At 36.4% G+C, this 24509-nt stretch overlaps 1 protein-coding gene across 1 annotated transcript in view; it reads right to left on the bottom strand.

Moving 5' to 3' along the window:
* The window catches only part of Asx (transcriptional regulator additional sex combs), a 331051-nt gene that overhangs the window by 77053 nt on the left and 229489 nt on the right, over window positions 1-24509 (bottom strand). The window contains exons 9-10 of the mRNA XM_090372619.1: window positions 15454-15533; window positions 4252-4512 (exon numbers count right to left, since the gene is read on the bottom strand). Coding sequence (XP_090228745.1) covers window positions 4252-4512; window positions 15454-15533 — 341 coding nt within the window. The remainder of the gene's footprint in view (window positions 1-4251; window positions 4513-15453; window positions 15534-24509) is intronic.

The raw sequence follows: 24509 nt of genomic DNA, 5'->3' as shown, positions 1-24509 counted from the left end.
TAACAAGCACAGACAAGGCTGAGAAAAATTCTACCTCTTGAGCCTTCCACAATCTCTCCAGGGTCGAATTGATCGAGAAGACTCTCATCATATACAGTAAACCCCCGCTATTCGCGGGGGTTACGTTCCTGAGAAATGCCGCGAATGCCGAAAACGCGAATACTGAGTTATGGCTCCCATAGTAATAAAGGGGTTCGGTTCCAAAGTATATAAGAAAAACTAGTCTAAAATTTTGTCTATGTATGTATTATATGTACCTTCATAATATGACTATGTACATAGACAGTACATAGTGAAATGCAAGCATATGGAATCGAAATGAAAATAAGAAACAATTTAATATTAAATGTAATATTTATTAGAAATTTCAAACAAATCTTTCAAACCAGCGTCTTTGCTAGCTAAAAAACCTATCACGCCAGTGCTATTACCAGTTTCGCTAAAGCGTTGATAAGGAGTTTTGCATTTTCACGAATGATGAGTGAATTTAACGGAATTTTATTTTGAGTTCGGTCTTCTATCCACAGATTTAAAGTTTTTTCCATTTTTTCTAATTTAACATCACGAGTTACAGAGCAAATTTTTGAAGCAATTAGCGCGTTTTCACGGACACTACGGCGGATTTTTTCTTCCGATTTTTTGATTGATCGTACCGTTGACTCATTGATTTTATAATGTTTTGCCACTGAGAAGACACTTTCACCATTAGAAATTTTATCTAATAACTCAATTTTATTCGCTAATGTCATCACCTTCTTTGATATTTTCACATTTCTCTTGTTATTCGTAGTCATATTTTTGTAGGGGTTAGAAAGAACTTGTCCACAATAAAGTCACTTTCTTCCATTAACACACTAGAAAAAGTCTGTTTTACACTGCAAAACGGTAGATTTATCACTTTTGTAAGCATATCAATTTATAAATTTATTCAATTTATAAGCATATAAATTAAAAGCAAACGACGAAACCTTCCATAACAAGCGCATAACACATATTGAACAAGGATTAGCGAGAAACATCCACACTCGCGATTTTGTCACCCCCCCCACCCACTGAGCGCTGTTTTGACCGGGAAAGATAATTTTAGCCACGCCAATGTTTTTTTATGGCGGAAAATATTCACGGCGCTTTAAAATTCACATTTTTTAGGTTTCATTTTATATTAAATCGGCGATCGCGAATACGCAAAACCGCGAATACAGATACCGCGAATAGCGGGGGTTTACTGTACTCCCTTCTATCGAGTCTGGGCAGAATTGCAGACACTTCAAATTCAACCATAACTAATGGCTTTTTATCAACATTGACCTGTACTTCTTAAGTAATTCTGCCAGTTTCCTACTCTTAATATCATTAGTTATAAAAAAGTCATAAAATGTAGATAGATTTCAAATTCATCAAATTTATTTAACAAACTCCTAGCATTGGTGTACATCCAAGTATACATGCACCCATTCCCATTCTTAGCTACCCTAACTCAGCCCATGTATTTACTTGTTCTGCAATGACTCCCAGCAGGCTCTGGAGTCCCCTGCACCTTGTTTTCCAAGTTGCTGCTCATTCCAATAGAAGTGCAAGAATCACTTTTACCTCTGCCAGCAGCTACTGTTAATCTATTAGTCCCATGCTAGCTTGGGGGGGATACCCTCCCCCTTTAATAGCATCAGCAAATATTCTCGCACCCTTTCTATTTAAGTGTATCCCATCCCTGCAGAAGCAGTCTCTCTTGTTAACAAGCACAGACATGGCTGAGAAAAATTCTACCTCTTGAGCCTTCCACAATCTCTCCAGGGTCGAATTGATCGAGAAGACTCTCATCATATACTCCCTTCTATCGTGTCTGGGCAGAATTGCAGACACTTCAAATTCAACCATAACTAATGGCTTTTTATCAACATTGACCTGTACTTCTTAAGTAATTCTGCCAGTTTCCTACTCTTAATATCATTAGTTATAAAAAAGTCATAAAATGTAGATAGATATCTGCCCTACGTCATCAACCTTTGCCCCTGGTAGACATACCCTGGTCCTGTTTTACCTATCCTTTTTGCACAATATGTTCCCTGTTTCCCTAACAATAAAGTCACTGACAACAAAATTGTTCTTTTCGGACCAGCACATTCTGCTTTGGGGTTTGCCGCTGTGTCGTGTGATCTTCAAGTGCAAGCTCTGGCATTCATGTGGGCAGCTGACAGCTTGACGGGCCCCTCAATTTAAATCCTTCGAGGGCATGCACCCTGTCCTTCAAGCTCTCATTTAGGCCCATAACGATGAGTTGGCACCTGATTTCCTCACACTCTTTACATCATGCACAAACAAAGATAATCCCCTTGGCAATATCATGTCCCATTCCTGATTGTCCACAAACATCAAACAAGCAGTACATTTCAAAAGGCTGTGATTCAGAGGACAACCGATCCCCTCAGTTCTTCCCTGAGCCACAGCAATCCCATTTGCTTTGCTGCTCTGGTCTGAGTCATGATTTCGATTCAATTTCAATACAAAAATATAACCCTGAACTTATATCCCAATGCAGTTATAACACTATATATATATAATTCAGTATCGAGTATTATCTCCAAGTTACGTTATATGATTTTTGTATCTCCTGTCAAGTTATATGTATTAGTTTATAATGTTACGTTTGTAAAATCTAGGTCATTATATGTATTTAGTTAAAAAAGTACAATTTAATTGACAATGAAATTTTATAACATTAATAAATTTTACTGCTTAATTGATAATACTATACTATACTAAGCTAACAGATTTCTCATACAGTGCTGCACGTTTCACTCTCTAGTTTTACGTTAAATCTACGGACACTAAGTATTAATTAACTTTCAAAAATCGCTATCTAAATTCAAAATAAACCAAGGAGCTTGACTAGGTGTATAAGCTACTTATAGAAAATAATTTAATATAACAATTAAGTCAATAAAACGGTTAAATATAATTAAAAACTTAGCGTTCACCGGAGCTGTAAAATCTTGTCCAACATGTGGATTGGATACCCTTACCGATACTAAGTAATAACCTACAAAATCTCTATCTAAGTTCAAATTAAACTAAGTATCATTACTACGAGTTCTAATCTTACCTTGTAAACACAGCTATAAACACCTTCCCAGAAGCACATACTTACACTTTTCTATCAAGCAAATATATACTTATGAAACTGCTGCCACTATACAGTTATAGTGGCAGTGGTTTAATATGCATGTGTACATGGCACTGTTGCCACTACTTTTTGAATGCAATATATTTGTGATACTAGTGTAGCAAACACAAAGAACAAGTGAATTTTTATAGAAAAGAGTGAAGTTAATTCTAATGTGAAAAGGGAATTACTAACAGTCAAGCAGAACAAGTGAATTCCTATATTATACTGCGCACAAACTGGGAGGGAGGGAAAGAGAGAGAGAGAGAGAGAGAGAGAGAGAGATTAAAAAAAAAAAAAAAAAACCATTTCTGTTCTCTGAATTTCAAGTTAATGAAATTTCACTGAATTTATTTAACAGTAGTATCCTTAATGGCAACAGAATGTTACTAATGACATGCCTTAAAATAAGATATCTAAATTTTGTATAAATTGAACATTAAAGATAAATTTATGAAAATTCTCAAAATACTATATTAAGAAAACAGGAATATTACTGTTATTATTATTCACTTGGTTTTTGGTTTTGAGAATTGATGGACATAGACTATTCAAGCCATAGTGTACTAGTTATGTGGCACTTAAGCAGACAGGTGGGAAGGAGCGTCAGTGCATAGCACACGCTTCTTAATTAGACTGGAGTTCGAGCCCGTGACCACCAAATATGGAGGATGCGGAAAGGTCAGGGAATGACCACTGCATATCCCGGGAGCAAGATAGCCTTAGTTGCTAATGCTACTATAAACCAAATAACAACAACCAGTTATGTATTACATGTGTACAAGAGTGTGTTGCGAAAGCCATGTAAAATCCTACTCCTGTGACATCTGAGATCAGCTAACTACAGTTCCAAATGGAAGGCCTTAAAGAATTCCTCCAGCCTTTCATGGGATTCAAACCTAGACCTCTTCATATGATTGGCAAGTGATGAAACCACTATACTTTTACAGAAAAGTTATTATTTGCATTAAATTAACTCTACTATAATTTTATTGTGTTTTGATTTTGTTTAATGATACATCACAAACATAAAGATATTTAAAGAAAATTTCTCAATTTATTTTAAATAATGAAATAAAAAGCTGACCTACCTTCCATGGATCAAGCTTACTATGCTCTCTTTCAGCTTCTGCTTTTAGCTTCTGTTGATTTTCAGGTGTAAATTCTCCTTCTGCAAGTCTCTCTCGCCATTCTTGACAAGCTCGAGCAAAAAATTCATTGCTAAGTGCTGATGGTGTGAGGCGCACGGAGTAGTCAGGCCCAATGACACGATCAACATGTGGCAGTAGCTGTACTAACCGGTACTGATAAGGTGATGGCAAACTGGTAAAAGTATGCTTATTCAGAAGTGCCTAAAATAAAAGTAATAGCAGCAACACTTAAATATACATTTTCAACAAAAATTAAGTATGCACTCTGCATAAAAAAATTCAGACAATACTGTCATGAATTGGATACAGTAAGACTAAGAATGTCTATTCCTCAAAGGTCAAAATATTTTAACTTCGCAACCTGAAGGACCTTACCAAACAGTTTATCAAATGGCTATCAAGAAAAGATGCAAGAGTTTTGAGTGCCTATATTTATTGATGTATTACCTTGGTATTCATGAGTTCGAGTGTCATTAAAAAGACATGAGTTTATTATTCAAGCAAAACCTTATTCAGTATATGATTCCTGTACATATAAGAACATTCGCAGATGCTGGAAGTTTACCTAAACTGTACCCAGTATTTAACTTATCTATAAAAAGATCTAAACCTTCCCAACATTTACTCATATATTTCTCAAATATACATGATAAATAATATCCCACCTAAAATCTACCAAGTCCTACTTACTTTTTCCTGTCAGACTTTCCATTACCTCAACCACTACTCATCTCCTTTTCCCTAAGTACGGTAGACTCTTGATTTTCCAGGATAGATGGTAAAAAAAAGTTCCTGGATAATCGATTTCCCGGTTAATCCAAAAATATAGCAAGTCCCTGACATACGTAAGAGATACGTTCCAGGACTTCTTATGTAAGTCGAGTTTTACGTAACTAACTCGGAAATGACTAATAAAATTTTGCTACTATATCCCTGATAAGCCAAAATTACAAAAACCACATAATATCTTCAGAAGAATGAAGAAAAACAGTTATATATTTTTAATTAGTTAAATTAAAAACTTTCTTTGTCACATAAGAAAAGAAATCAAAAAAGAAAGAAAAAACGCATGTTATTGTACAGTAAAAACTGATTTGTATTTTGTAGCCTTGGTTACTACAGTTAACTTCATTGGTGCCAATCGCTTCACCGCTTCTCGTATTGCCTTTCTACTTTATTATTGTGTTCACCGTTGTCACTGACAAATCTGAATTCCACACGACACTTGTTAATGTTTGGCCATTTTCATACGTCCTTATTATTTTAATTTTATAATCCAAATCGATTGCTTTCCTTTTCTTGGTAGATTTACTAGTAGCGCTGTCACTTATTCTCTTAGTCAGCACCACGATAACAGTCAAAATTAGATTTTCTGAAAAGAACTTTACAGGGTTAAGGTGAAAACTCACTATTATCACCCCACATGAGCTCACATTTTACGAAAGCATATTTCTGGAGGTCACTGCCATAAAACAAAAACAATTTGCAGTTTCCGGGTTACTGGGCTTTTCTGTTAGTGCAATTAATTATAAATAGTAGTAAGCTGCTCGATCTCATTGCATTTGAATTCTGTGGGTTTTTACGTTATTATGGTGAAATCTTCAGTCATATAAAAAATGTAACATAAGTCGGGGACTTACTGTATTGAAAAATGTTCAGCAACCTATGTAAAAAATATGGCGAATAGATAAAACAACTTACCACGCACTACTCACGCGTCCAATACACGAGTAGTATTGAACATGCGTGTGTATTGAACATGGATTTATTTTTTACGATGTCGATTTTAAATCTAATAGCTTCCTTTTATTTTTTACAAGGTTGCACATGGTTTGGTCACCAACATTATAATGGTTCATTAGAGATTTAACGGATGCACTGTTTTCAAACTTTTGAATAATTTCAAGTTTTTGTTTAATTGAAAGCACAACTCTTGCGTTTGGCATAATTTTTGCGATTTGTAAACAAAGAAAAAAAAAAAAAAAAACAATAGTTACTATAAAAAAAAAATTCTGACATCCCTGACATAAATAATGAAACAAAATTTGTCCTTTAGCAGTGCAACTGAACACAACAATCAACGCGATGCACTAAAACAAACTAAACATTTGGTCTCTCTCTCTCTCTCTCTTTTTAGCTGCGGGTGTGAAGATAGCGGGGATTGCAAGATAATAATCTCCCAGTGATAACTTATAATGCCACTTCTTGTCGCTTATTCACGACTTGCAAAACATCTGTTTATACCTATTCTAGTTATTACTTGAATTTTATGATTTCTGGTTGATTTTTTTTTTTAAATTTGGAGTCGAAGTGTCGAAGGTTAATGCAATCGCAATAAATCGAGAGTCTGCTGTATTATTATTATTTGCTCTTTAATTCCTTTTACTTTAAGTATTAATATTAGCCAACTAGTTCAAGGAAGCCGCTTTTGAGGCACCAGCCAAAAATAATAAAAATAAAAATAAAAATAAATCACCTATTAGCCTTACATAGGTATCTATACAGCTGGGCTTTGAATTTCCCCAAGATACAAGTCTCCACCACCTACGGCAGCAACTTATTCCAAATATTAACTCGATGGCTAAAAGAAAACTTTCTGTAAACCCCCCCCCCCCCCTGTAATCTGAATGATTCCAGGCCCACTGTTATGAATGATTCCATCATTCATAACAGTGAATATATTTCTTCGTTGTTCATTTTTTTACTTTCACCCCTCAGAGGAGAAATCAAATCTCCTCTATGGTGTCTAGTTTTTTTTTTTTTTTGATTTGGTAGTTGTTGGCGCATCGGCTTCTGTGGCTATATTGCACCTCCCAAGGTTTTTTGCAGTACTTTGATCCAAGCCCGAGGCGGGAATCGAACCCGCGACCTTTGGGTTGCCGGGCAGGTACTTTACCCACTCGGCTAGCCCGGTCGGCATGGTGTCTAGTTTCTGATGGAACTGATATTCGGGTGACACTCAAGTCAAGTGGACCCAATTTCGGCGAAGTCCGGACGGTCTATGACAGCCAAATCCTCTGCTTGCACCTTCACGATGGTGGGACTGTTAGTAATCCTGGGTATAACCTCCATGCACAAGTACATGGTGGGTGACCACCCAGTTGTGAACCAACGTAAGCAGGGGTCGAGGTGTGGCACCCACACCACATGGAGGAACGCCGCCCCTCTATGTTACCAGGCAGTACTAGGTGATAGATGACTCTCATCAACCGGTGAAATACCACCACTTTGCTTATTGGAGGCTTGAAGTGGTGGAACCCATGTTTAGTCTCTAGAGCTAAGTTCCGGCCAACCCTTCCCTATCTCTTCCATCATGCAGTATGATTGATGATTCTTGAGGTTATGATGAATGTCGTGGTGAGATCCAATATTCCTTACATTTCGAGGGTACAGCTCTAAAACGGTGTTTTCGCAGGCCGGCCCTAGATAGTACACCGGACAAAACCTATTGGTAACTCTCTAGGAGGCTTCCGGATCAGCTAGTGTATAATCTTGCTACCTCTACTCTGCCAGATAGTGACTGGAGGGAGTCCGAGTAGTGTGTATGCGGGGAGCATTGCCGAGGCCACGTTATGTCAAGGATCTGGGTATATTCTTACCACATGTACGCCATATCCAAAAATTTCATTACTTCATACAGCATGTCCCACCCACTTTTTCTTACTATTAAATACACCATGAATTGTCAAAATAATAGAGCAAGCTTATCTGTGAAAAGATCTAAACCTCCCAAGGACTTCCTAATTCATTTCACAAATATACGTGGTCTCAATTCCAATCTCAACGATGTCCATTTCCACTTGCAGTCTTCCAAACCCCATGTACTTTTTCTGACTGAATCTCAGTTATCAGTTGATTCAACTACTGCTAATCTCAGATGTCCAAATTATTTGCTGTATAATTCCTTTCGCCTCAAAGGTGGTACTTGTGCATATGTCCGTTCTGATATTATCTGTCAGAGACTTGGCAATTTGGAATCTCCTCTCTTTGATCTTCGATGGCTTAAAATCTCTCTACCTCATTGTGTCAAATTCATCTGTTGCCTCTACTGTTCTCCCAACTCCACTAATCACTTGGAGCTCTTTGACTTCTTCTCTTTGCAACTTGACTTTCTCCAGTCCAACTTTCCTAACAGTGGGGTAATTTTCCTTGGTGATTTTAACGTTCACAACTCCAGCTGGCTTCCGTTTTCTAGTCACACCGACCCAGCAGGTCGAGATGCTGAGGCTTTTGCAATTACTAATGACCTAACACAGATTGTTCATTTACCTACAAGAATACCGGACAATCCTAATCATACAGCCAATACGTTTGATCTTTTTCTCACAAACAACCCTTCTAAGAACAAGGTCGAAGTGAGAGGTCCTTTAGGCATTTCAGATCACAACTTGGTGATTGTTTCTTCTCCAATGGAACCTTTATCTCATGGCTATTCTCAACCTCGTATTGTTTGGCATTACAAGAACGGAAAATGGGATGACCTGCGAGACTTCTTTTCTTCTTTTCCTTGGTCTGATTACTGTTTCAAAACTTCTGATGTCAACGTTTGCTCAGATCGTGTCAGTGAAATTATTCTTGCAGGAATGGAATCCTTTATCCCACACTCCACTTTAAAATCTCGTCCTTTATCTAAACCTTGGTTTTCCAATAAATGTGCTAAGGCTGTCCAAGAGAAGAATGTTGCATATCGTAATTGGCTTGTTTCCAATTCTTCAGTTTCATTTTCTGCCTACACCAAAGCTCGCAACAATTGTAAAGCAGTTATTAATCAGTTCAAACTAGAGTTTGAACAGGCTAAGAGTAGAAAACTTGCTTCTTGCCCTAATGGTAGCCGAGCATTCTGGTCTCTTGCCAAACCTATTGGCCGCAACTTTTGACCCTCTCTGCTCCCACCTCTGTCCAAACCAGATGGTTCTGTTGCCACTTCAGCCAAGGATAAAGCTGACCTGCTAGCATCCCATTTTTCTTCCAGCTCATGTATTAATGATCTTGGTAAAACACCTCCACCATTCCTAACATGCTCCATTCAATGCCTACTGTGGTCTTCCGTCAAAAGGATATCAGAAGGATTTTGATGAATCTGGATGCTAAGAAAGCTCCAGGTCCTGATGGTATTTCTCCACTTGTTCTCAAAACCTGTGCTCCTGAACTTACTCCTATCCTTTGCTGCCTTTTTTCACTTTCTTATTCCAAAGGTGTTTTTCCTTCTGCTTGGAAATTTGCTCGTATCCAGCCAGTTCCTAAAAAGGGTGACAAATCCCTCCCATCCAATTATCGTCCCATTGCAATTACTTCTACTCTTTCTAAAGTAATGGAGAAATCAATTAACCGCCAACTCTTAAACTACCTAGAAACCTGCCGTCTCATCAACGATCGCCAGTATGGATTCCGTCAGTGTCGATCCACTGGTGATATTCTGGCTTATGTTACCCATTTATGGACTAATTCAATGGAAAGGTTCGGTGAAACACAAGTAGTTGTTCTTGACATCTCAAAGGCTTTTGATCGTGTTTGGCATAAAGGTCTTCTAAACAAGCTTTCATCTTATGGTTTGCCAACTGTTTTTAGTAATTGGTTATCCAGTTTTCTCTCTGATCGCTCACTGAGGATGATGGTAGATGGCTCTCTGTCTTCTAACTTCTCCACTAATGCCGGTGTCCCCCAAGATTCAGTTCTTTCTCCCACTCTTTTCCTCTTGTATATCAATGACCTTCTTCCATTGACTGGAAATCCTATCCATAGTTTTGCCGATGATAGCACATTGCATTCAACTTTCCATTTTGAGAAACCTTGTCCTGCTCAATCAGCTTCACGTTCCCGAAAATCTGCTGCCAATTCCTTAAATGCCGATCTTCAGGTAATTCTGCAGTGGGGCAAAGAAAACTTAGTTGATTTCAACCCTTCTAAAACTCAGTCTTGTCTTATATCTCGCAAAAAGGATTCTTCTGCCCCTATGCTTATCTTTAGTGATACTCCGATTTCTAGACAAAATGATATATCTCTTTTGGGGATTACCTTGACTTCTAATCTCTCTTGGCACAAGCACATTACAAATATTGCTTCCTCTGCATCTAAAAAACTTGGTTTTCTCTTTCGCTCTCGGTGTTACTTTTCTTCCAAACAGCTGCTCACTCTGTACAAATCGCAAATCCGCCCTGCCATGGAATATTGTTCCCACATCTGGAGTGGTGCCTCCAAAACCTCTCTCAGGCTTCTTGATTCCATTCAGAAGAGGGCAGTTAGGTTAATTAATGATTCATCTCTAACAGAGTCTCTCCACTCGCTTTCTCATAGATGCACTGTTTCTGCTGCATGCCTCTTCTACAGATACTTCCATGGGCACTGTTCTTCTGAATTGGCTTCTATAATTCCCGCTCTCTCTTTCAAAACAGTCCGAACACGTGCCGCCACCAGCCAACATCCATTTACCGTCCAACTTCAAACCCACAGAACCAACTTTTCATCTTCCTCATTTATTCATTCAACTGCCGTTTTCTGGAACAACCTTCCTTCATACGTATCTGAAAATTACAATCTACAGAAGTTCAAGTCCAATATCAACAAATATCTTCTTTCGTCTTCTCAACCTCCAACCCAAGCACGGTACTAAGTACTATAGGTTCTAATACCTCTCGTGTTCTCATAAAAAAAAAAAAAAAAAAAAGTTAAAGGCAGTACTTGCGCATATGTTAGCTCTGATATTCATTACAAAAGACTCCCTTATTTGGAATCTACTCTTTTTTTTAATCACCTCTGGCTTAAAATCTCTTTGCTTCATTCTGTCAAATTCATCTGTTAACTTGTTCTCCCAATTCTACAAATCACTTAGTCACTTAGAACTCTAAACTTTTTGATTGCCTTTCTTTGAAACCTTGACTTTCTGAGGTATTTTCTTTAATCATGTCTTTAAATGAGACATTTTATTTGCAAGTAATATCTATAAAGAAATAAACTATTCTAATGCTTTATACAACACAATAAATAACTTAGCTTATTTATTGTAGTGTATAAAGTGTTAGAATAGTTTATTTCTTGTGGTAATTTTCCTTGGTGAGTTTAATGTTTACAACTACAAGGGGCTTTGGTTTTCTAGTTACATGGACCAAGCTGGTCAAGATGCCAAGACCTGCAAGATTACTAATGACTTTACACAGCATGTTCATTTACCTACTAGAATACCAGACAATACCATGTCACCAACACTCACCAACAGATTTTTTTCTCACCGACAACCCTTCAAAGTATACAATCAATGTTAGTCATCTTCTACTTGATGGTCACTTCTTTAATGGAGCACTCTCTTGCCTCTTTCATGACCATTTCCAGTTTTGGCATTACAAAAACATAAAATGGGATGATCCATGTCATTTCTATTCCTCTCTTCCTTGGTCGAATTACTGTTTTAAACCATTTGATCTTAAAAGTTTGCTCAGATTGTGTCAGTAAAATTATTCTTGTAGAAAATGATATCTCTTCCACATTCCACTATAAAATCTGGTCCTTTATCTAAACCTTGACTTTCCAATAAATATGCTATGGCTGTCCAAGGTAACAATGTTCCTGTTTATGTTTCGTCTGTCTACATTAAAGATTGCAACAATTGTAAAACAATTAATAATAATTAATACAACTTGATTTTGAATGGAGCTAAGAGAATAAAATATGCTTCTTGACTTGACCAAATGGTAGTTGGGCCTTGTCTCTTGACAACTATTGGCCGCAACTGCTACCCATTTTTCCACTTCTATTACAACCTGATTGCTCTACTGCAAACTCAGCTAAAAATAAAGCTGACATATTAGCATCCTACCTTTTCTTCTAACCCTTGTATCAATAATCATGCCAAATCATTTGCTACTATACTAAATATACTCCATTCAATGCCTTCTGTGGTCTTCTGACAGCAGAAGGTTAGAAGAATTCTGAACAATCTTGATCCAAGATAGCTCCAGAACCTGATGGCATTTCTCTACTTTTTCTCAAAACTCACACTCCTCTGCTTCCTTCTATGAGACTTTTGTGGATTTATTGGAGGACTGTTTTCTACAGCAACATGTTTGAGGAGCAACCAGAGGGAGTAATACTCTTTATCTGATTATCAGCAGTGATTATTCATGCATTATGAATTTGCAGATAAAGGAACCACTAGGTAACAGTGATTACAGTGTACTGATGTGGGATTTACTTAAAGATGTAACTACCATCAGGAGTAAAGGGAACGGTTTTTGTTTTCGTAAAGGTGACTACAGTGGTCTCAGACAGTTTTTAAATCCTATATAGTGGGATCAACTGAATGTTAAAAACAGTGAATTCTAAATGGGAAGACTTCAAGGAATTAACCTTGGAAGCTACTAAGCTTTTCACACCAACTAAGGAATACTGTTCAAGATTTAGATCTAAATGGATGTCAGATGAACTAATGAGGCTTGTGGCAGAGGAGAAAAATACATGGGATGCATATAAATTATCAGGTGACACAGAACCGTATGGCAGATACAAGCTAGTCTGTAATCAAGTCACAAAGGAGGTTAGGAAAGCAAAGGCTGATTATGAGAAATCATTGGCAAAGGATGCAAAAAAAAAAAAAAAAAAAAAAAAATATATATATATATATATAACAAAGCCATCTTTACTTAGGTAAACTCTAGAAGGAAGGGGATGAATCAGATTGGTCCACTTGATCCACTTGATGTTGTTGGTTTGATTGTTGATGATCCTGCTCAGATAACTGACAAACTGAATGAGTATTTTGAATCTATATTCACGCATGAGGAATTCTGTAACGAAGGGGGATAGAAGTTTGCTAAACTCTAACAGGGAGCTAAATCATTTTGTAATAACGGAGAGCAAAGTGGAGGAGAAAATTATTTTAGTTAAACATAAAAAAGGCACCTGAGGCAGATGGAATCTACCCTAGCCTATTATGAGAGCATCCTTAGATTCAGGAGAGGTCTCCATGGACTGGAGATGTGCAAAATGTATCCCCAATTCACAAAGGGGGTTCAAAGGGTGACACAAATAATTATAGACCTGTTAGTTTAACTTCTGTTCCAGAGAAAATAATGGAGTCACTGGCAGTAATAGTTCAGACACAGCATGGGCTTGTTAAGAGGAAGTCTTGTCTGAACAATTTGATTGGATATTACAGTGTTGTCACAAAGGAACTGGATGCAAAAAATAATTTTGATATCATATACTTGGATTTCAGGAAAGCTTTTGGACATGGAAGACTGCTGTACAAATTGGAGCAGTATGGCATTAATGGCAAGTTGCTACAATGGATAAAGGGAACGCTGAGTGGGAGATGGCATACAGTGGTAATAAATGGACACTGTTCTACGTGGACTAATGTTATTAGTGAAGTCCCCCACGGTTTCGTGCTGGCCCATTGTTTTGTATATTTATCAATGATACTGATGAAGGTATATCAGGCTTACTGTTCAAGTTTGCAGATGACACAAAGGGTGGCAGGGTTGTTAATGAGAGTAAAGACAGTATGCTACTGCAACAGGATCTAGAAAAGTTAGGCAGATGGGCTGAGAAGTGGAGTTTAACATTGACTGCTACCCAAATGCAAAGCACTGCATATGGGTAGCAGTAACCCAAGAGAAACATACCAATTGTGTGGTACAACACTCAGGGAAGTGGAGAATTGAAAAGACCTGGGGGTAATTGTGCAGTCACATATGAAGTGCACTGAGCAGTTCAGACGGTCTGCCAGAGTAGGTCATGGAGTTTTGTCAGTGATATATAGGAATTTTGCTAGCAGAGACAAGGAGGTGATTATCTCTTTGAATAAGGCCACACCTTGAGTACTGCATACAGGTCTGGAGGCCTCATTTTAGGAAGGATACAGTGTTGCTAGAACAAGTACAGAGAAGGGCAACAAGATTGGTGAGAGGAACAAAGGGGTACTCTTAACAAGAGAGGCTTAAGTTCTGCAAGTTGCAGCATCCGGAGACTAGGCACCTGCAATGTGATCTGGTTGAGGTGTATACTGTCTGGAATGGTTTGAGCAGGCTCAATGTTAATGGGATACTTCTGTCTGCTCAGATTAAGAACCTGAGGGGGCATAGATTCAAATTGAGGAAAGACAGTTGTTGAATAGAAGTGTGGAAATTTGCCTTTGGGTTTTTTTTTTTTTTTTTTTTGGCTGGTGCTGTATAAGCTTGCTTTCTTGCATCATATGTCTCAATTAATACAAATTTGCTCACATCCAGCCAGCCCTCCCAAAAGTGACAAATCATTCTTTTCTCATTGCACTTACCTCTACGCTTTTCAAAGTAATGGAGAAATCCATCAGCTACCTATCATCTTGATCTTTTTCTTGCCAACAACAATTAAAAGTACACAGTTAAATTTTTTGGGAAACCATCTCAACATTTATCAGACCTTCCGTCTGATCAATGATTACTAATGTATATTTCAACACTTCTTTAGATTTACTAGTGGATATATTGGCATATATTACTCAACTTTGGACAAATTCAATCGAAACATTTAGTGAAAGTGAAAACAGTTTCTCTTGACATTTCTAAGTCTTCTGATCACATGTGGCATAAAGACCTTCTAAATAAGCTCCCATTTTAAGTGTGCCAGCTGTTTTCTTGTAGTGGTATCCAGTTTTTCTCTCTAAATGCTTACTGCATGTTATAGTAAATGGCTCTCTAACTTCTCAACTAATGCCGGTGTGTCCCAAGGTTCAGTTTTTAATATACCTCTTGTATATTAATTACCTTCTTTCACCGATAGGAAATGCTATCCATAGTTTTGCTGATGATAGCATACTACACTCCACCTTCTAGTTTGAGGATATTTGAGGAAGTTGAGCTGTTTATGCAGGATATGTTTATGTTTATGTTTGTTCTGCATAAACAGCTCAAGTTCTCAAATATCCACCCAATTCTTTAAAATTCTGATGCCCAGGTAATTCTTTAATGGGGGGGATCAAAGGAAACTTGGTTAGCTTCAATCCTTCTAGAAATCAGTTGTGTCTTATTTAACATGAAACATCTACCGTTCCATGTTCATCTCCGAAGGCATTCCGATTTCTAGCTAAGATCTCATTACTGGGGACTATCCTAACAATACAAATTTAAAATACTGAAAATTTATAAAATTCAATTTAAAAAATATACTTACCCTTAGATTTGTATTAACTAGAATGGAGTCTGGGGTCTCCAAATCAATACAACCTTTCTTCGTTTGGGCTATTTGTGCAGCTATATGAAAAAATTTATAAAATGTAGATAGATAGATATTTTAAAATTGCAAAACCCAGATATAAATTTAAACAGAAGTAAATCAGAACTTACACATCAGTTAGAGGCATATTAATTTCTTAAATTGTGGAAGACACAACGAAAAAGAATTTTGTTTTTAATGATGACTATTTAAGGTTAAATGAATTATATGATTCATCATAAAAGGTTAATTAAAATTAATAAAGCACAAAAACCCTATGTGTAATAAATTTTAAAAAACATAAATGTATATACTACTGATGAATGATGATAAGGGCACAACTAAAGGCAGCTGGGCTAGTAGCTGCTCACTGAAGAAAGGTGCTGTAATTTTGTATCTATTGCTAAAACTGTAACTGTTTCAGAGTCAGTGACAATGAGCTAAGATTGATAAATACATTTATGGAGGAAGATATGCATCACAACACATACATAAACAAATTTAAAAAAGTCAGATACCATATGTTTACTTTAATATTCATCAATGGAATTAAGGGATCACACACACAAAGGCAGCCAAACAAAAAGTGAAACACCGAACTTTGAAACCAACACACACCTGACAAAGCTGATTTCTTAGTTCAGAAGGTAGGTATTTTTTGTGTCATAATTGTGGCTATCTCATTTGCACCTAAAGACAAATATATTAAACTGTAAAATGAACTATGTTGGTTTCACAGTTTGGTTTTAGTTGCACTATCTTTGTACTGGTCTAATTCTCAGCCACTAATTCTTTCCATACCATTAATTTACTGCAGACAGTAAACTTAATTATTTAGTGGAGGCAAGATATAAAGGCTTATGGGATAACTTCTTGGAATTGCATACAAACATAATAGAGTCCATCATACTGAAGAATGTAATTTATAGTTTACTAGCTATTATAATCTTTATGACTAATACAGCAAGATAATTTATCTGTCAACAATACATTTAACTTGTTGTAATGATGCATTTGATTTATACTGGTTTTGCTTTTTTATTAGAAAATAATTTTTTAACAAAACTGAATAAGTAAAAATTAGTTACAAAGGGCTTAAAATCTCAATCTCTTAAATCTCACTGCATATTATTACCAGTCTTCATCTAGAGAATACTTTATATTAAAATCACAAGGAAACTGAAATTAATTTAGGGCAAAAGCCTCATACTATGGAAGTTATAGAACATTATTATACAGGTTGCACATTAGCTCATTTTGTACACATTAATGAGAAAAATGGGTTTGCTGCTTAATGCATTGATCTTGTATTGTGGAGGTACTTCATCATGAGCTGATCAGTATTATGTTACTTGAAATATAAGGCACCACATTTCAAGACTCTTTTGGAACCTCATCAATGGCTTACCTATCCATTGATGAGGTTTCAAAAAGAGCTCAACAATGGATATGGGTAATGGCATACATGTTAATTAAATAGCAACATACTTCCTCCCTGAAACAGTGCATTTTATTTTTCATCCCAATAGATGGGCCTTGGATAATGCCCACCTATTGGGGTGGGACTGACAGCTCTGATAAATCCAAGTTATACATTTGTTTCTTCATTGTATCTTTCAACTATCTGAATCTAATTTTTCCACCTTCTGATCTATTAACTATGTTCAAAGGGATGGAGATTTATGTTTTCTTACAAATGCTATTTTCCAACTCTTTCTCTCTTAGTATAAGTGCTAGATAAAAACTTCCTGAAAAGTTTGTGAATGCAACACATAACTGCATATGTGAGTCCATTAATTATAAACTTTTTTAATCTTCTAGTCTGTTTTAGTTATTTTAATTTTGCTTTTAAATATTATATTATATTATATACCACTGCACCCAGATGTAATCCAGAGCCCAGCTATTGGGAGGAATGATGAATCTAGTAAACCAAAGTAACATTTGGTTCATGCTTTTTCTGTTTCTTCACATTTGATATCTTTCTATATCTAGTCCTTTCCACCTCCTGAATTATTCAGATTTCAAAGTGGAAGATTTCTACTTTCCTATAACCAACTACATTTCACCACTTTTAGCATAACTGACAGACAAAATATATCAGTGCATATTAATTCTCTGATTCCATTGCATTATCTCACCTAATAAACCACTATGTGCTAGCAATGCTACCAGTTACCCTTCTAACATACTGAAATATGCTCTAACATATTACAATACATGATATATATATGTACACTTCTTACTGAAAAAGTTTACTTAACAACATTTCATTATAATGATACTTGAAAATTACCACCAATATTTAGTTTGTGACATCCACCTTGATGTAAAGACACCTTAAAAATATTTTATTGCCAAAAATATTAAACATGCACCATCAAACAGCAGTGCTCCAAGTTGAGTAAAAATAAACCACCACTGTTGCAACATTTACAGCCAAATCAGTTTCGTTTAATAAGTAGAAGGTACTCTATATGCCATTTACTTCGTTCATTGACTTTAACAATCCCATTTTGGACCTATTTTAAAACAAAAATGGATCAAAATGCTCATGAAAAGAAGAGGTAGTATGGAAAAAAAAGTTAAGGCATCAAAGGTGAGTAGAGTTTGAAGGAGACTGGTCTGGTTGTATTTAAAATTAGCCTGGACTAGGAAAGCCAATGATATACAAAGAAACAAAGAGGAGATTGCAAAAAAAGTCTGGCTTGGATAATGTCAAGGAGGCTAATGTGGTTAAATTGCTCAAAGCCTGCTATCCCCAAAGCTCATTTTTAACTGGTGGATGTCTTGTTCTATCAACCCCACTTTTCTTTCCCTGTACCTTCCCAACTCTTCCAATGTCTTCCTGTTTTTTTCATTTCCTACCCATCTTGGGCTTGTCGAGGTGATTTGACTACTTAATCCTGAAAACCAAAGAACTCGAGGTAAGGGTGAGAAAACGCTAATGCTGCAGCCATAAAATTAATAACAATCAAGGATATGTCAGAAGCTTTTACCCATTTAAAAACTCCAATGGTCATCTTTTCAGTGAAAGATGAGGACACACACATAGGAACAGCAGAATTATCAGATACATAGAGAAGCATACAAATGTTACTGGCTATTCTATGAAGAGTTTGTTTGTTTGTTTGTTTGTTATTTGTTTTTTTAGGAGGATTAGCAACTAAGGCCATATTGCTCCGGGATATGCGGTGGTCATTCCCTGACCTTTCCGCATACTCTGTATTTGGTGGTGACGGGCTTGAACCCCGGTCCAATCCAGAAGCGTGTACTACGCACTGCTGCTCCTGCCCACCTGGCTACGGAGATTGTATGAACAGAAAAAGAGTAGATATTTATCAAACAGACACATATTTTAAATGACCTCATTTACCTACAACAGAAGAACTATTTAAAAAAAAAGAGTTAATTTTTTTTTAATTCTACAATTTTTCTTTCTTCCATGGTTACAGGCCTAATGGGGAGAATGGTTCTATAATAAATAAACCGCTGATGCACAAAGTTTCAATCTTCTCTTACTAATATACTATTATTATGTCACTTATGCAAAACAGGCAAGTTTACTTTCTTACATATTACTGCATTATGTTCTAACAATCATTATATTTAAAATTGACTCTTAATTTTCTTTTTTCAATTTTTCAAGGAACACACATCTATCATTTTAATATGGGAAAACATGGGAAATCGCCACTCATTTAATGATATTTTGATTAACAATTCTTTTTTTGAGGAACTTAACCCTGTCGTTAAGTGAGGTATACCTATACACCGGCAACACTCAGTAATCTTATTGACAATAGCATTTAACAATCTGTCTGTACTTTTATCTATCCACACAGATACTCACAAGTACAAGAATAGAGAAACTGTAGCAAAAAGAATAATACAGTAAACCCCCGCTATTCGCGGGGGTTACGTTCCTGAGAAATGTCGCGAATACAGAAAACGCGAATACTGAGTTATGGCTCCCATAGTAATAAAGGGGTTCCGTTCCAAAGTATGAAATGTATAAGAAAAACTAGTCTAAAATTTTGTCTATTTATGTATTATGTGTACCTTCATAATATGACTATGTACATAGACAGTACACAGTGAAATGCAAGCATATGGCATCGAAATGAAAATAAGAAACAATTTAATATTAAATGTAATATATATTAGAAATTTCAAACAAATCTTTCAAACCAGCGCCTTTGCTAGCTAAAAAACTTATCCCGCCAGTGCTATCACCAGTTTCGCTAAAGTGTTGATGAAGGAGTTTTGCCTTTTCACGAATGATGAGTGAACTTAACGGAATTTTATTTTGAGTTCGGTCTTCTATCCACAGATTTAAAGCTTTTTCCATTTTTTCTAATTGAACATCACGAGTTACAGAGCAAATTTTTGAAGCAATTAGCGCGTTTTCACGGACACTATGGTGGATTTTTTCTTCAGATTTTTTGATTGATCGTACCGTTGACTCATTGATTTTATAATGTTTTGCCACTGAGGAGACACTTTCACCATTAGAAATTGTCTAATAACTCAATTTTATTCGCTAGTCATCACCTTTGATATTTTCACATTTCTCTTGTTATTTGTAGCCATATTTTTGTACGGGTTAGAAAGAACTTGTCCACAATAAAGTCACTTTCTTCCATTAACACACTCGAAAAAGTCTGTTTTACACTGCAAAACGGTAGATTTATCACCTTTGTAAGCATATCAATTTAAAAATTGATTTTTAAAAATTGATTTATCAATTTAAAAATTGATAAATTTATTCAATTTTTAAGCATATAAATTAAAAGCAAATGACGAAACCTTCCATGACAAGCGCATAACACATACTGAACAAGGATTAGCAAGAAACATCCACGCTCGCGATTTTGTCACCCCCTCCCCCCACCCACTGAACGTTGTTTTGACCGGGAAAGATAATTTAGCCACGCCCATGTTTTTTTATGGGGAAAAATATTCACGGCACTTCAAAATTCACATTTTTTTTAGGTTTCATTTTATATTAAATCAGCGATCGCGAATACGAGAAACCGCGAATAGCGGGGGTTTACTGTATACTAAGCAGATGCACTCATGTGAAGTAGATGCCTCATCTTCTATTAAATATGCCACATATATAAATCCTGAAATTACCATTTTAAACTATATATTACACATTTGATCTTATAATATAGCAAGTTTTAATATGCTATATAATGATTATAATATAATTCTTGATATGCTGCTTTGTAATTTGATTATTTTTATAGATTTCCTTTGACAGATTTCCATTTTCTGTTCTCATCTGCCCTGCACTTACTGTTTAATAAAAGCTTTTACCATTTTCATTTATCTCTAATTATATATATATACATATATGGATTGCACGACAGTAATAAAAACTCATTAGGGTGAACAGCCAATACATGCTTATGTGTACAGTTGGCACATAATATGTGACAGATGAAATTCATGAGTTTGTGGGTAGTAAATGGATGGCCATTGCACAAAACAGAAGGAACTGGAAAGTTGCTGGAGAGGCTTCATCCTGCAGTGGATTGAAAATGAAAATGGCTGATGATGATGATGTGACAGGCATCATCATCATCATCATCATGTGACAGGCATGGGAAGGGGCCACGATATGGGCTATTGATGAGGCATGATGGTTGGTGCAAGGTGGGGAAGTATCTCCACTCCAAAAGAGCACATCTATGGGACTGTTCTCAACCCACCACTGTAAGAGGAATAGCAGACAAGGAGCAAAATGACCTGCTTGCACAAAACAATGGTGGATGAACAGGATGAGAAACAACTGCAGTGACTCATGCAGATCAACAGGATGATCACACAGTGTACATAACCATAGATACAATTAGAACAGCCTAAGACACTCTTGCAGTAGGACTATTCAACACTCTCTCCATCAGATGGGATATTAGAGAAGACAACAGATTGAACATCCCCTCCTGCTTGCACAACACAGACACCCAAATTTAGATGCAGTTATATATATCTTTGCACATATGGCTAAACATGCAACCTTTATAACATGTAGGTTTAAACGTGTTTACTATTGACATATGGAATCTGTTTATATTCTGTTCAACCACTGATAGCATTATTAAATGACACATACTTAAATTCTAAAATTTGCATTTTAAACTATATATTACATATATGACTTGATCTTATAATTTTATAGTAAATTTTATGGGATGTGTAAGCAGGAGGGGATGTACACCATATAATAAATATAATTCCTGGTAGACTTTAAAATTGATTATTTTTATATATTTCTTGTGACAGTAATGCACCATTTTTATAAAATATCACTGGTAATCTGGACATAAGCCTGTGGATGGATTGTGGTCTGACTTTTGAACTTGGGAACCATTTTCAGATCATAAACGGAACTGACAGACTAAGTACAAAATGTAAAATTTTGACATACAGGTAATAACTAATGACCAAATTCAAACAATACAGGTAAATCAGTACATTAATTATGGCCCATATTATACATAAATTATAACATGATTTATCATGTTTCAATATGATTTAACATTGTATCATCCTGTATTTTGGTATTTGATTTGGTTACCTTTTCTACCTTCTTTGGTAAAATACAGGGTTGTTAAAATTAAAGTATCCCTATGTAGAGGGCTCTGGAACGAGTTCTAAGGCTCATACTGAAGAGAAATTTTGACAACAGATACAATAAATAATGTGCTTGCCATTTATTGGAAAAAAAAAAATTAGTTACAAAATTTGTCACTATATGGTGCTGTGGAAATACAAATCACTTGAACAGCACTTGTTCAATGTGTCCTCCATTTTGGTCGACAACAGTTTCCATTTGAAGAACATCATTTTCTACAGCAGAACGTAACATGTCAACTGGAATAGCCAGCACATGATGTCTAATGCTATCCTTCAGATCTGTCAGAGTTTGACATCCTTTCCGATACACCTGGTTCTTCAAAAACCCCACAACCAGAAGTCGCATGGGGTGAGGTCCGGTGATTGGGGTGGCCAAGGTGTCTGGAAACAACGGCTGATGACCCGTTTGTCTGTAAAGTGTTGCCTTAGCAATCTTTGGACACAACGGTGGATGTGGGATGGTGCACCATCTTGCATGAATATGGTATCCTGAAGGCACCCACATTGTTGGAGCTCTGGTATTGCGAAATTTGCTAACAATTCATAATATCACTGTCCAGTGACAGAACAGGTGCGGAGTCCAGTCAGCGTTACCTGTTCAAAAAAAATATGGCCCAATCATGAATGTGGCCATAAATCCACACAACACTGTCACTTTTGGAGAATGCAACAGGACCTCTTGGATAACTCGAGGGTTTTCTGTTGCCCAGTTGTACGCATTCGCTTGTCCGTTTAAGTAGAAGTTGGCTTCATCACTCCAAAGGATGTTCCATGGCAAGTTATATCCTCTGTCATTTGCCCCAGAAACTGAAGTATGTATGTGAAACAAATATCAGCATCAATCACTATGCTTTAGCTGCTGCAGCATGTGCATCTTGTAAGGATAGTACCACAACACCTGACGCATTACTAGCCTTACGGTGGAATACGGCATGTCCACTTCGTGAGAAACAGCTGGCACACTTGCGCTACCACATGGAGATTGACTTGATAAATCCATGACAGCCATAGCCACATATTCAACACGAGAGGAGTCCACTCATTTTCGACCTCTACCTGGTTGGTAGAGGTCGAAAATGAGTGGACCTATTTGAACCGACAAGACACCAAGATGTCTTGTTGGTTCAAATTTCACAATCATTTTGCAGCAGACAGCACAAACAGTCATAGGTCCATGCCTTATGCGCTTCTGACACCGGAATTATCTGATAGCCACAGCTGCATTGGTGCTGTTCTGATAGTACAGCTTCACTAATAGTGCCTTTTCCTGCAACGCTGTTGGCATTGCTGCTGTAGTGCACACAAACATCTACTGTATGATTTTGAAGAGACTGCTTTGCTTTTATACAGTACAGTAGAGCTGAGTAGTGACGCTATGGCAATAACTTACGATTATGCAAATAGCGTAAATTATTTGTGTAATCATAACTAAGATAGTTACGCGCCATACAGTGACAAATTTTGTAACAAATCTTTTCCCCCCAATAAATGGCGAGCGCATTCTTTATTGTACCTGTTGTCCAAATTTCTCTTCAATACGAGCCTTAGAACTCACTCCAGAGCCCTCTACATAGGGATACTTTAATTTTAACAATCCTGTATGTCCACTAAGGCAGTGGGTTGATTTGTGGCACTGCAAACTAGCCATTTTTATTTGAATAAACCAATATAATTTTGTGAAGAATGAAGTTTTAGTCCTCAATAACTGAGTAAGGTATTTGTGCTCCCTTGTTTTTTTTAGCATCTTCCTAATCGATGATTATGATGAAAATTTTTGAAGATATACAATGTAACAAGTTTTCATAAATCACTCTGTTCTCTTGTGAAATCTTTTATTTCAGGTTTATTTTATTTCTTATTTAGTTCCACTTAGGTCTAATAACAGGATTCAGAAAGAATTCTGAAATGTCACCGTATAACAATTTAGTGTTGATATGGTGCTTGTAAATGATATAAGTATCAATAAAGACCTATTTCATTTTTTCCTATCTACATGGCATAAATATTTTAATATATATATATTTTTTTATATATATTCATTTATTTTAGCGCAATTATATTTCTGTAAATTCAAATTCGAATGTCTCACTACAAGTCTTGCTTTTCAAACACACCTATGTTAAGGTGAATAGTGCATTTATCCATCATTAGTACTTGGCTAAGCTATAATATTAATAAAATTCTTGATATGGATTTAATTTTATCAACCTGAAATACTAGAGGCAAGTAGCAGCAACTAAGTTATCAATATCTTTGACTATATTCAAACTACGTACTACTACAACACCAGATGGAAGTTTGTTCCAACAGTCCATCACCCTCTGGCTCAAAAGAAAATTTCCCACACAACTATTTCACAGCCATCA

This window comes from Mastigoproctus giganteus, chromosome 4 (genome assembly GCF_048544385.1).
Source record: "Mastigoproctus giganteus isolate SK-2022 chromosome 4, ASM4854438v1, whole genome shotgun sequence".
Taxonomy (NCBI): domain Eukaryota; kingdom Metazoa; phylum Arthropoda; class Arachnida; order Uropygi; family Thelyphonidae; genus Mastigoproctus; species Mastigoproctus giganteus.
Note: the sequence above shows the minus strand (reverse complement) of the source record. Positions and strands in the feature narration are given on the sequence as shown.